Below are 13,380 nucleotides of genomic sequence, written 5' to 3' on the forward strand. Positions count from 1 at the left end.
GCTGCTTCCAGACCCTGCTGGGTGTGGGGCCCTGAGCTGTGGATTGTAAACAGGTTGAGTTAGTCCAGAGCAGGGCCCATGTGCTCTTTCTATAGAGTCAGATAGTAAATGTTTTAGGCTGTGTGTACCAGACTCAGCCATCATGCAAAAGCAGCCATAGACAAATGAATGGATGCGGGTCTGTGCCAATAAAGCTTTATTGACAGAAGTAGGCCACCGACCCTCGGCCTGTTGTTTGTATCGACCATCCCATCCATAAAGTGATCTGGCTCCCGAGGGTCGTCTGGTGGGGAGCAGTCATGGTGCCCGAGGTAAAGAAGCAGGCAGAGCTCGGAGAACGGGGGTTTGCTGAGAACAGCCACATGGCCGGGAAGGAAGTGGGCCCGAGGCCCAGGCATGGGGCCATCTGTCCCCCCCTCCCCACGCCTCTGCCCGTCCTCAGAGGGACGCAGGAAGGGGACGCTCAGGAAGGACTCTTGGGCCATGGCAGGTGTGGAGAGCAGCCTGCGGGTGACCTGCTGCCGCCAGATCCTGCAGAACCTTCCAGAACACAACTACGCCGTCCTCAGCTACCTCATGGGCTTCCTGCACGAGGTGAGGGGGCCGAGCTGGTGCCCGGGCAGACCAGGCCTGGGTTCTCACCTCCCTCGGCCCTGGAGCCCACTCTGGGCCCGAAGGGCCTCCTGCAAGGCTGACCGGGCCACACCTCTGCCCGGCAGGTCATGGGGCAGGTCGGGGGGGGGGGGGGGGCCAGGGGTGCTGTGTATGCAGACCGGAGTGCTCAGAGTCTGCCGCCCGCGTGGGGCCTCAGCAGGACGTGTCATGAGTGTCCGGGGCCTGCTGCACCGTGAGCCACACGCCGGGGGCCCTAAGACAATAGCAATGTCTCCTCTCGCGGCGCTGGGGTTGCTCTGAGTGTTGGCCGAGATGAGCGGGCAGCCCCTTTCCAGCCGGGCACTCTGTCCCCAGGGCCCCACCCCCTGAGTCCTGGGGCGGGGGCGGGGGGGGGGGTGGGGAGGCTGCTAGGGACATTCCCATTCCAGAAGGAGATCAAGAGGTCAGAGCCAGTGGGCCCCCGGGGCTGTCAAGGCCCATCCCTTCCGTTTTACAGACGGGAAACTGAGGCCAGGACGGGTCACAGCGCAGGCAGGCGGCTCCAGCCCTCCTCCGGGCGCAGGGCACCCCGGTCACACCCCTGTGTACCGCATGTTCTGGCCCCAGGTGTCCCAGGAGAGCATCTCCAACAAGATGAACAGCTCCAACCTGGCCTGCGTCTTCGGGCTGAATCTGATCTGGCCGTCCCAGGGGGCCTCCTCCCTGGGTGCCCTCGTGCCCCTGAACCTGTTCACCGAGCTGCTGATCGAGTACTACGAGAAGGTCTTCAGCCGCCGCCCCGAAGAAGAGCGCGGGGCCCAGGCCGGCGAGCGGCGCGGTCCCCGCGCCAGAGGCTCCGCCCCCGACGGAGGCGCAGCTGAAGACAGACCCGCCTCCCGCCTCGCCCGGCCCCCGCTCCCTCCGCGTCCCCTGACGGCGGCAGGGAGGCTCCTCTAGGGCTGGAAATGTCAGCGGCGGTCTCCGCATCTGTGTTTTGTAAACTTGCCATTAAACGCTCTTCTAGCGAAGCAAGCCTCCGGTGAAAATTCCGTGCTTCTGATTCTTCAGCCCCTCTTGTTGGGTAAGGGCAGGCTGAGCCAAGATGATGGATCTGTTAGGATCAGAACTCAGCCTGGCCTCACCTAAAACGGGAATGTACTGGCTGGGCCTGGTACCAGGCGTCTCCTGCTGCCGTGATGCCACGTGACAAACCATGCGGACCCAGTGACTTAGAGCAGCGGCCTCTGGGGCCAAGGCCTCGGTCACAGCGGAAGGGCAAAGGGTGGGGATACGAGGCGGTGGAGAAACGGGGCCGTCGGCTGCCCGAGGGCTTCAGGACGTGTCCTGGCCCTGCGGTCTCAGGCAGGCCGGCCCCTTGGTGTTGCGAGACGGTCCTGTGTTCCCAGCCCCGCATACAGTGAGGAACCGTGAAAAGTCATGGCTCCACGTTCCCAGCAAAGAGCCCCCAGCATCCCTGATTGGCCGAGCCAAGGTCTCATCCTGGACGGGACACGTGTCCGGGGCAGGCACCGGTGGGCTGGCCGGGGTCAGGTGCCCCACACAGACCCGGCAGCAAAGGAGGGCTGGTGCCCGATGGGTCAGTGTGGGCAGGCCCCCACAACAGACACCGCAGGCCAGGGTTTCAACAACGGGCCCTTGTTTTCCTGCTGTTGTGGAGGCCGGAAGCCCAGGGTCAGCGTGCCAGCAGGCTTTACTTCTGGCGAGGGCGCTCCCCCTGACGTGCAGATGGCCACCCCCTCTCTGTGCTCAGGAGACAAAAGGGCCAGCTCCCTGGTCTCTCTTCTCATAAGGACACACGACCTGTCGGGCCCGGGTCCCACACTCATGACTTCATTTAACTTTAACTACAGTGTAAGGAGGGCTTCCTTGGTGGCTCAGACGGTAAAGAATCTGCCTACAATACAGGAGACTTGTGTTCTCTCCCCGGGTTGGGAAGATCACCTGAAGAAAGGAATGGCTACCCACTCCAGTATTCTGCCCTGGAGAATCCCATGGACAGAGGAGCCTGGCGGGCTACCATTCATGGGATCACAAAGACCTGGACACGACTGAGCAGCTAACACCTTCACTTTATCTTCCCAGGTGGCGCTAGTGGTAACGGGCCTTCCTGCCACTGCAGGTGACACGAGAGATGTGAGTTCCATCCCTGGGTCGGGAAGATGCCCTGGAGGAGGGCGTGGCGACCCGCTGCAATACTCTTGCCTGGAGAGTTCCTTGGACAGCTGGGGCTGCTTCCCGAATGCGGAGGGTGTGGGCGCCATGCTCAACTCCTGCCTCTTCTCACCTCCACCTTCACTCCACTTCCACCTGTGGCTGCGGCCGCCTGCCTGCCTGTCCTCGTCTCTGTAAGGGAGGGGACGTGTGCCCACTGAGCCGCCTCCCAGCGCCCAGCAGTGAGTGGGTGACCCCTCGTTTCAAGGACCTGGCAGACCGAGAGCAGGGGAGCATCCTCTCGTTTCTCTGATGCGGGTTCCCTGTCGGGTCCAGGCCAGAGCACAGCGCCCCCGAGTCCCGGCCATTCAGGTGGTAAGGACGTTGGTCCTCCTGTGGCTTCTGGGTGGAGGAGGTGGAGCAGGTGATGGGTGCTGGAGGGGAGACCCTCCCACTGACACAGCACGTCCTCCTGGGGAGAGGCAGGCCCAGCCCCAGGAGGCTGGGCTGTGGAGTCTCAGTCCAAGGTCACAGGTGCGAGGCCTTGCACCAAGGCAACAGACATGGAGCCCAGAACCAAGGTCACCTCTGGAACTGACCGAGTCCCTTTGTGCATGCGTGCTGAGTCGCTTCAGTCGTGTCCGACTCTTTGCGACCCCATGGGCTGTAGCCTTCCAGGCTCCTCTGCCCATGGGGTTCTCCAGGCAAGGATACTGAAGTGGGTTGCCATTTCCTTCTCAACTGTTGCCAAAAGCCCCCCTGATCATCACCAGCCAGTTTCCTGACCCCAAGTTAGGCAAAAATGCCCACCCCATGCTCACTCTATGGCCCCGAAACAATCACCTAATACACCCTTCCAGCAGGAATTTTCTTTGTTTTGAGGCTGTAAAAATTGACTGCTAACCCACAAAAGCTGTGACAGACCTGGACAGTGTATTAAAAAGCAGAGACATCACTTTGCCGACAAAGGTCCGTCTCGTCAGAGCCATGGTTTTTCCAGTAGTCATGTATGGATGTCAGAGTTGGACCATAAAGAAGTCTGAGTACCAAAGAACTGATGCTTTCAAATTGGTATTGGAGAAGACTCTTGAGAGTCCCTTGGACAGCAAGGAGACCAAACCAGTCAATCCTAAAGGAAATCAATGCTGAATATTCATTGGAAGGACTGATGCTGAAGCTGAAGCTCCAATACTTTGGCCACCTGATGCGAAGAGCCGACTCATCGGAAAAGACCCTGGTGATGGGAAAAATTGAGGGCAGGAGGAGAAGGGGACGACAGAGGGTGAGATGGTTGGGTAGCATCACCAATTCAATGGACATGAGTTTGAGCAAGCTCAGCGAGATAGTGAAGGACAGGGAAGCCTGGCGTGCTGCCGTCCGTGGATCGCAAAAATTCAGACACGACTTAGTGACTGAACAACAACTCATGAAAGCGTTGGCTCTCCCTGGAGCCGGCCCGCTGTTCCAACAGCATCCTATCGGCTCTCCCTGGTGGGTCAAGAGCTCAGCCTGCCGTGCTCCCAGCGCCCACATTATCTCTGCTCTTTGTTATGATGAACTCACTCCCTCCTTCAATGCTCTGTGTCTGGAAATTCTTTTCCGACCTGCGCTCGGACGGCCACCACAAGGACATGGTCGGGGGCTGAGCCGGGTCCCTCCCATGGGGCTCTCGGGATGACACGCGGCCACGCGGGCCACACGCCGGGAGGAGACTTTGGTGTCCTCGCTGGTCCCTGCGGTGTAGGGGCTGCTGCAGGACCACCTCCCACCTGCCTCTGCCTCCTGGGGGAGCCCAGCCAGGTGGGCGTTCACGGTTGGGGCTTGAGCGGCTTTAAGTAACAGCCATCTCCGTGCCTGGACTGAGAACATTGAGGAAAAGGCAGACTTTGACCCGGGAGTCAAAGTGCCTGCTTCGAGCTGGCCAGGGCCCTGCCTGCCTGCGCTCTGTCTGTGGCCAAGGGCGCTCACTAACTAGTCACCCTGATTTCGACTAACACCACCTGATCCCTGAGCCCGGGCAAGACGCGGGCCAGAGTCCACGTGTTCTGCAGGCAGTTGGCTCCAGACTTCTTAATATTCCCTCCAGACTTCTTAATATTCCCTCCAGACTTCTTAATATTCCTTCCTCTTCCCACGGGAGGGACTAGGGGGTGGGGAGAGAGGCCAGGAGGATTAATCCTCCCTGGTGAAGCCCCTCCCCGACCTGGGGCAGATGGGCCTACATGTCTACTCCGATCGTCTCATTTCTGGTCTACAGACGAGGACCTGGAGGACCAGAGAGGTGGAGGAACTTACACTAAGCCACACAGCTTGTATGTGGCAGAGCAGGGACTCAGCTCTGTGCAGCCCTGCGCTGTGGGGGCCAAAGAGAGGGGTCAGGGCCTCCATCTGCCCACCTTACAGTGGAGGGGGCGTTCACACTCCACACTCCCCTCCAGCTGACAGGACAGCAGCTCAGAAACCACGAGAGCTGAGACTGATCAGATGCAACCTCCTGGCCCAGCTTCCTGTCTGAACACATTTGAATGATTCAGTGTGGACATCAGGGTTTGTCTGCCCTGTGTTGGCAACAGCCACGACTTGGAAACAACCCACGTGTTTCTTGGTGGATGAATGGACCAAGAAGATGTGATTATTTATACAGTGGAAGATTATTCAGCCATAGAGACAAGGGAATCCTAACACTTTTGACAACTTGGATAGACCTTGAGGATGCTATGCTAAGTGAAATAAGTCAGGCAGAGAAAGAAAAAAAAAACCCTATGATCCCATTTAATATGTAGAACAAAAAACAAACAAAAACCACCAATGTCATAGAAAAAGAGATCAGATTTGTGGTTACCAGAGACAGGAAGTGGGGAAGGAGGAATTGGAAGACAGTGATCAAAAGTTACAAACCTCAGCCGTAAGATAAATAATACTAGGAATATAACCAGCAATTTGACGGCTATAGCTACTCCTGCTGTCTGATACATAGGAAAGTTGTTAAGAGGGTAGATACTAAGCGTTCTCATTACAAGGAGAAATTGTTTTCTTTTTATTGTGTCTACATGAGATGATGAATGTCAACTGAACCTATTATGATAATCATTTCACGATACACGTACACCAGACCCGCATGCTATATGCTTTAAACTCACCCAGTGGGTGGGAGGGGGGTTCAAGAGGGAGGGGACATACGTATACCTGTGGCCGATTCCTGCTGGTGTATGGCAAAAATCATCACAATATTGTGAAGTAATTATCCCCCAGGGCTTCCCTTGTGGCTCAGCTGGTAAAGAATCCGCCCGCAATGCAGGAAACCTGGGTTTGATCCCTGGGTTGGGACGTTCCCCTGGAGAAGGGAGAGGCTACCCACTCCAGTATTCTGGCCTGGAGAATTTCATGGACTGTACAGTCCATGGGGTTGCAAAGGGTCGGACACAACTAAGCGACATTTACACACACAATTATCCTCTAGTTAAAAATGAAATTTAAAAAGAAAAAAAGCATCGTGATGTACATCAGTTAGTTCTCAATAAAACTGGAGAAAAAAAAAAGGTTTGTCTGCTGCCAAATTGTATCTTGGACACTTCCTGGTTGGACCAGAATCATCTACATCTTTGGACTTAAAACAGGTCTTGGTCACCCAGGTGGCTGTCCACGCTCCTCCCCACCCCCCACCCAGCCCTGGGTACACCTCTTCAGCAGCTGCAGTCACCCTAAGTAGATGGCAGATGTTCACAAAGGCCGAGGGAGCTCAGACCTTCCAAGCCCGGCGGACTTCAGCGCAGGATGGACTCCACAGGCTGCAGCCTGTACTCGCTCCACGCCAGCCTCCCCGAGCTGGGCGGTGGCAGCCTGCGCCCTCATGGCGCCGGGCTCTGGCCCCGTGTGCTGGGCTCCAGGAGCCCCTCAGGGCCCGCTGATCTGAGCAGCATAGCCTGTCTCCTCCCAGCCCCCTCTTTCTCACCTGTCTCTCCACAGCCCCCCTCCTGCTTCTGGTCTGACCCCCACGCCCTCGTGGCTCAGACAGTAAAGCGTCTGCCTACAAGGCGGGAGACCCGGGTTCAATCCCTGGGGTGGGCAGACCCCCTGGAGAAGGAAATGGCAGCCACTCCAGTATTCTTCCCTGGAGAAGAGGAGGAGAAGACGGAGGAGCCTCGTGGGCTACACACAGTCCATGGGGTCACAACGAGTCAGACACGACTGAGCGACTTCACTTCTTCTTTTTCTTTCCCTCCATCGTTCTTTATCCGTCTTTGCTGTTCCTTCCAGCTTTCTCTCTCTCACAGCCAAGTGCAGCCAGAACGGTGCTCTTGGACCACTTGAAAAGTATTATTGTTTCTTTTCTATTCTCCTAAAAAGCTCTTTTTCTTTTCTCTTACATCTTTTTTTTTTTTTTTTAAACTCCAGATCCAGCCAACACAATCAGGCATGGGCGGGGGGTGGGGGACGCTCGGACCAGCTTGAGTGGGCTCCCCCGCCCCCAAGGGGTTCAGTTGGGAGACCGAGGCAAACCCACGGCCAGCCCCACTGGCCGCTGGAAGCGCAGCTGGCATCTACGCCCCTCGCCCCCAGGAAGGCGTCTTGTTCTCATACACTTCAGAACAACCCGAAAACGGCCTCAGAGTTGTGCTGCCAGGAAAAGAAAAAAAAGTCTGAAATAAAAAAAATGATGGCTCCCTTAAGAGCACACCACTGTGAACACCAGAATTAACAACGACATTAAATCAAATCTCATGCATTATGCAGAAAGGTTTCCAGTGTGGCGCACATTTGTGAAATATATGTTTCAAATTTTCTGACTCTGAGCAGTGGCCCCGAGACGCTCTCCCGTGGCTGCTTTGATAGCAGCCTCCCTTTCACAAGTGATAATTGTGGAATCCCAGCGCCAGCGCCACGTGGTCCTGTCACCCTTCCCTTGTATCAAAACACCATTTCCACGGCAAGAGAAAGTGATTACGGTGATAATGTGTTGGAGACCCACGCAGCGCGTATCAGCCTGAAACAATGAAATGTGAGGCTGGAACCAGGGCCCCGGAGTGTCTCTATTGACAAGGACATGTGAGATAAATTGCCCAAACATTCCCTTTTGCAGAAATGACAGAGATTTTAAGCAACTCCAGAGATTAGGCAGGCTGCCCAGGACTTGGAGCTGACATCTACCAGGAATTAATGAATCCTGCCCTGAGTAGACGCGTCTGTAGGCAGAGCAAGTGGCCAGTCCATTCCAAAGAGCCAGACTGCCATCACCGGGGGGCCAGGCGCTCAGCTCCCCGATTCTGGTACAGCTCAGACTCAGACCTGTGAGCCTAGGTGAGTCATGTCGCCCAACTCGGGGAGTTCAAAATGAGGAGGCTCCACTTGGGTTTCTGACCTGCACGTGGGAGTGTGGTTGGGGTAAGTTCTTGGAGCTTCTACTCCTCTGCATAATAGGAAAAACAGCCTCCGCTCTGCGGGCCTCTGTGTGTTTCACAGCATCTGTTTTGTACCAGCAGTAACAGTCTCACAATTATAGAGGTTTTGTGGGGGGTATACATCCTGCCTTCATGGGGCTTGCAGAAGAGCTGGGGAGAAAAGCAAATAAAAGCACAAAATATGCCTTTTTAAATTTTTTAAATTATTTTTCATTTATATTTTTTCTTCCAATACCTTAAAACATTTATTTACTTATTTTTATTTTTCCATTTTATTTGTTTGGCCGCACTGGGTCTTAGTTGTAGCACGTGGGCTCTTTAGTTGCAGCATGTGAACTCTTAGCTATGGCTTGTGGCATCTAATTCCCTGAACAGGGATCGAACTGGCGCCCCTGACGTTGGGAGCTCAAGGTATTAGCCACTGGACCACCACGTCCCCAGATACATCTTTTTAGAGCTTCCGCAGTATGAACAGGACTCGGGCAGGGGTGGGAAACAGGGGGGAGACAGGGGAGGGGCCTGGCAGCTCCCAGGCTTGAGTGATTTGGGCCCCGAAGTGGGGTCCCCCCCGGATATAGATGGGGTGGAAGAGGCAGAGCAAGCCCCGCTGTTGGTTTGATAACAAAAAGCTTTCCTGTTTTGTTATCAGAGAAATAATTGCTCAGGGGAAAAAAAGTTCGCTGACAGAAAGTGCAAACAAAGGCAGTGAGCATCATTTAAAATTTTACCGCCCGGAGAGAAGCATTGTTCATATTTTGAGGAATTGGCACTTTCCTGCACTGCTGGTAGAGATGTAAATTGGTACAATCACAATTTAGCAAGCTGGTGAAGTTAAAGCTGATCCAGCAATTGTGAGTCGAGACAAATAAACCAAAAAAGGGAGGTAGAGAGATTACTGCAGGGTTGTTGTCAGAGCAGACAATCAGATGCGACCTGAGTGTGTCCATCAATAGAAGAAAAGGCAGATGAAGGAAAGCGACTTCCGTGAGAGTGAACAGCGTCCTGCAGGTAAAATGAATAAATTGGATCTGTACGTTTCCATGTGACTGAATCTCCAGTATCATGCGGAGAGGGGGAGAAGTTGCAGGATGATAAATACAGGGTGCTACTGCTTGTGTAAAGTTTTAAAATGCCCCACTCCTATATATAGTTTATGAATTGAAAATATTACACGTCTGGAACAACGTACAGAAGGCATTTTCAAATTTTATTTAATTTTTGGCTGCACGGGGTCTCCGTTGCTGGGCTCAGGCCTTCTCTAGTCACGGCGAGTGGGGGCGACTGGTCTAGTTGTGGGACACAGGCTCTAATGTGTGTGGGGTTCTAGAGCTGCAGCGCACGTGGGATCTTCCCAGAGCAGGGATCAAACCGGTATGCCCAGCATTGGCAGGTGGATTCCTAACCAGCGAACAACCAGAGAAGTCCCGGAAGGAATTTTTTTAAAAATTGAGTAGGAAAGTGGTCTTTCACTCTTACTTCAGTCTAAGTTTTTCTAAGCGGCTTCCCAGGTGGCTCAGCGGCAAAGAATCCACCTGCCAAAGCAGAAGACGCAAGAGACGAGGGTTCAATCCCTGGGTCGGGAAGATCCCCAGAAAGAAGACTTGGCAACCCACTCCAGTATCCTTGCCTGGAAAATCTCCACGGACAGAGGAACCTGGCAGGCTATAATTCATGGAGTCACAGAGAGCTGGACGCGACTGAACCTCTGAGCACACACACATACATTCAAGTTTTCTAAGGACTGTTAGTAAATCCAAGTGCTCTGCTTCCAGTGTGGCTGAATAACTCTCTTGGAACTTGACTTTTCCACAACAACGTCTGTTAACTCTAGACAAAATACAAAAGAACACAGGTAAGCAAACAGGAAATCAACAATGTGAAGGCCCTGGAGAATGAATGAAGACAGACTCGAGGGAGGTCTACACTTGGAGAAGTGACCTGCACCGGATGGGCTTCCATTATGTGGCTTTTAATCTGATCTGGGCCAAAGCTGGCAATTCTGTTAGAATGGTTGTGTTGACAGTAGGAAACAACAGTCTTTTTGGCTTAAAGAGCAGAGGGTAGAGTTTGGGACGGTCCCTAGGAGGTGGGTCGGGAGTTCTGGACGGGAGAGAGCCAGACAGGGACAGGCTGTATTTTGAGCATTTAAACCCCATTTCAAGTCCTGTTTGATTACCAGCTAATGATAAAAGAATTGAACCGGGGCTGAGCCACCAGCTGACAGAGTTTGCAGTTAGGGCCCAAGTTCAATGCCTGCTAAAGCAAGCAAAAACCAGCACTCTTCAAAGGAACATAACAGAACCCAGGGTCTCTACAACATAATACCCACAACATCCAAGACGTAATTAAAAATTATTCATCATACAAACAGGAAAATGCAATCCAGTCTAATATAATCAATGATGCGTGCACAGTAAGTCGATTCAATCCTGTCTGACTCTTTGTGACCCCATGAACTGTAGCCCGCCAGTTTCCTCTGTTCCTGGGATTCTCCAGGCAAGAATACCTGAGTGGGTTGCCATACCCTCTTCCAGGGGATCTTCCTGACCCAGGGATCGAACCCACGTCTCTTATGTCTCCTGCATTGGCAGGCGGGCTCTTTACCACTAGCGCCACCTCGAGAAACAATCAATGGAGACCAACCTGAAAATAATGCGGGTGTTGAAAATAGAGTCAAGGGTGTTAAAGCAGTTATTATACACACTCTCAAGTTCATAAAGGAAAATATGCTTAAAGTAAATGAAAAGAGAGGAAATCACAGTGAAAAACAAAAATAGAAATCTTTAAAAACAGGGGAATTCTGTAAGAGTGAAATACAGTATTTAAAACTATTTTTTACAAACAGGAAAGAAAAAGAAACCCATTGGATAAGTTTAGTAGGAGAATGGAGATGATAATAAAGGAAGTTTTATTATTTTTTTGAGGAATTTCCCTGGTGGTCCAACGGTTAGGACTCTGTGCTTCCTCTGCAGAGGGTGCAAGTTCGATCCCTGGTTGGGCAACCAGGATCCTGCATGCCACGTAGCGTGGTCAGGAGATAAATGTGAAGTTAGTGACTGTGGATTTGGAAGTGACGCACATAGTGGTTCTCTGGGCTGATACGAGCCTGCTCTGACACCAGTGCCATGCTTCCAGAGGTGGCCCACCCCAGGCTGCCCCTGCCCCCCCGCTTTCTGGGGAATGCCTCCACCTCAAAGAGCCCCAGCAGTGGAGGTGGTGGGGACCCCTCCTCCTTCTGACTTAACACCGGGGGGTCGGGGAAGCTGGGGGTGGACACACCTCCGCACACACCGTCCCGGAGCCAGCCTTCCCCCGCCTGGCTTCCCGACCCCGCAGGAACCTGCCTGCTGCTACTGGAACCAACGGGTCTCTGCCACCCGACGACAACAGGGACCCGATCAGAGCTGCCCGCGGGTGTGTGGGAGTCCTTCCGTTCTGTTTGGAAATCAGAGATTCTTGGAGTGGGTGCTGGGGCCTCGCCAAGCAGAAGGTAGCCAGTGAGGGTAGCAGAAGCCACGGCCAGCACCTAGCTGTCTGCGGCCTGGTGTGGAGTCCTCCCGGGGGACCAGAGGCAGGGGACGGCGGTGGGGTGAGCAGCGGCCACCAGAAGCAGGACAGGCTGAGGGCGGGGTGGCCTGGCGAGGTGGTCTCACAGTCTGACTTCTCCCTGGGGTGTGCCTGGGGGTCCCTGGGGAGCCCCCCCAGCCACAGCCTGAGCTGCTGCTCAGGGTAGGGCAGGACATCGAGGTGGGGACCAGGACCCCCAGGCGGCATCACCAGACTCTGCAGGCGCTGTTCTCGGGGAGCCCCGGGGGGCCTGGGAGATGGTGGGGGCACAGCAGAGTCTAGTTTAAGGAGCGCTGCCCCCCATGGGACACGCAGTATGGGCTGAAAGGGCAGGGAGGGGCAGCGCGTGGTCAGGAGCACTTGGCCAGCCTGTGCCCCTTCGTCTGTCCCCTCACGCTCGGTGGAGTCACCCAGGGGCCAGGTCACCATCTGCAGCCCCCGACTGGCCAGCTGGCCGGGTCCGGAGTGCGCGTGCCTGCGACTTGGTTAGGGCGGCTTCCAGCCATCCACACGGGCCCCACGTGACCAGTGTCCAGCGTCCAGAGAGGCAGAGTGTCCGGGAACCACGGACTGGGATAAAGCCACCTGCTGGCCGTGTGACCTGGGTGTGTCCCCCTTTAGGTCCTGGCATTTCAAGTCCCCTGGGAGGGGCTGACTTGTCAGAGCAGGTCCCAGGAAGGAGCCAGGTGGGGCGGGCACACAGTCGGCCGTCAGGGAACGGGGTCTTGGGCAGGACGACACTACGTGGGCTGTGCGGGGGAAGACGAGGCCGGGGGGCAGCCCTGGGTGGTCCTGGGCGAAGAAACCTAGAGAAGCAGACCTCAGAGGACCCACGGAAGGTGTCTGTTATGGGTTGTGTCCCCTACAAAAGACGTTGAAGTCCCAAGCCCCCCCAGGATCTGTGAACGTGACTTGATTCGGAAGTAGGGTGACACAGTTTATGTGTGATCACTGGGGTGAAGCCTCATCCTATACAACTTGCCCTGATGAAAAAGGAAGATGCGGACACAGACACCCACAGGGAGAAGTGTCAGGTGGAGCAGGGATGGGTGATGAGTCTATGGCGGCCAGAAGCAGAGTCTGTCCCGCAGCCTCAGGAGGAATCAGCCCTGCCGCTGACACCTTCATCTCGGATGTCCAGCCTCTGAACTCCCTGCCTCTGTGAAGCGGACGAAACCATACGAAGATGACCAATGGCAGGTCATGAACGTCCCAGGAGTCAGAGCCAGGAAGGAGAGGAAACGCTGGGTCTTGGTCAGGGGGCCTGGGGTCGGCTGTCCTGGGAGGGGACTGTGGTCAAGACCCCAAGTGGGGGAGAAGCTCAGGGAGATGGCGGGGGGAAGGGGCACATGGGTGAGCCCACCGCATGTGCAGAGGCCTGTGGCAGGCGCAGGCCCAGGGGGTTCCAGGCAGTGCAGAGAGGCCACGTGGCCAGAACAGAGCCGTGAAGGTGGCATGGAGCAGGAGGGGATGCTGAAGGGGCGGGAGGAGGCAGGACCTGCGGCCTTGAGGACTTGAGCTTTTGCTGAGGGAGGAGGGAAAGCGGGGGTCTAACGGAGGCGCTGTCACACCGGCCGCGCGGGACGGAGGAGGTGACTGCGTGGAGACAGCGGCGGCGGTGGTCCAGGTTGAGGATGGTGAGACCAAG

The 13,380-nt window shown here is 55.1% G+C and overlaps 1 protein-coding gene across 1 annotated transcript in view; it reads left to right on the forward strand.

The window, feature by feature from the left end:
• The window catches only part of ARHGAP8 (Rho GTPase activating protein 8), a 54,120-nt gene extending 52,502 nt beyond the window's left edge, over positions 1 to 1,618 (forward strand). The window contains exons 12-13 of the mRNA XM_065945189.1: positions 491 to 594; positions 1,222 to 1,618. Of these exons, the coding sequence (XP_065801261.1) occupies positions 491 to 594; positions 1,222 to 1,551 (434 nt within the window). The 3' untranslated portion in view covers positions 1,552 to 1,618. The remainder of the gene's footprint in view (positions 1 to 490; positions 595 to 1,221) is intronic.
• Positions 1,619 to 13,380: the final 11,762 nt, after the last annotated feature.

The sequence above is a fragment of the Muntiacus reevesi genome, chromosome 1, assembly GCF_963930625.1.
Source record: "Muntiacus reevesi chromosome 1, mMunRee1.1, whole genome shotgun sequence".
Classification (NCBI taxonomy): Eukaryota; Metazoa; Chordata; class Mammalia; order Artiodactyla; family Cervidae; genus Muntiacus; species Muntiacus reevesi.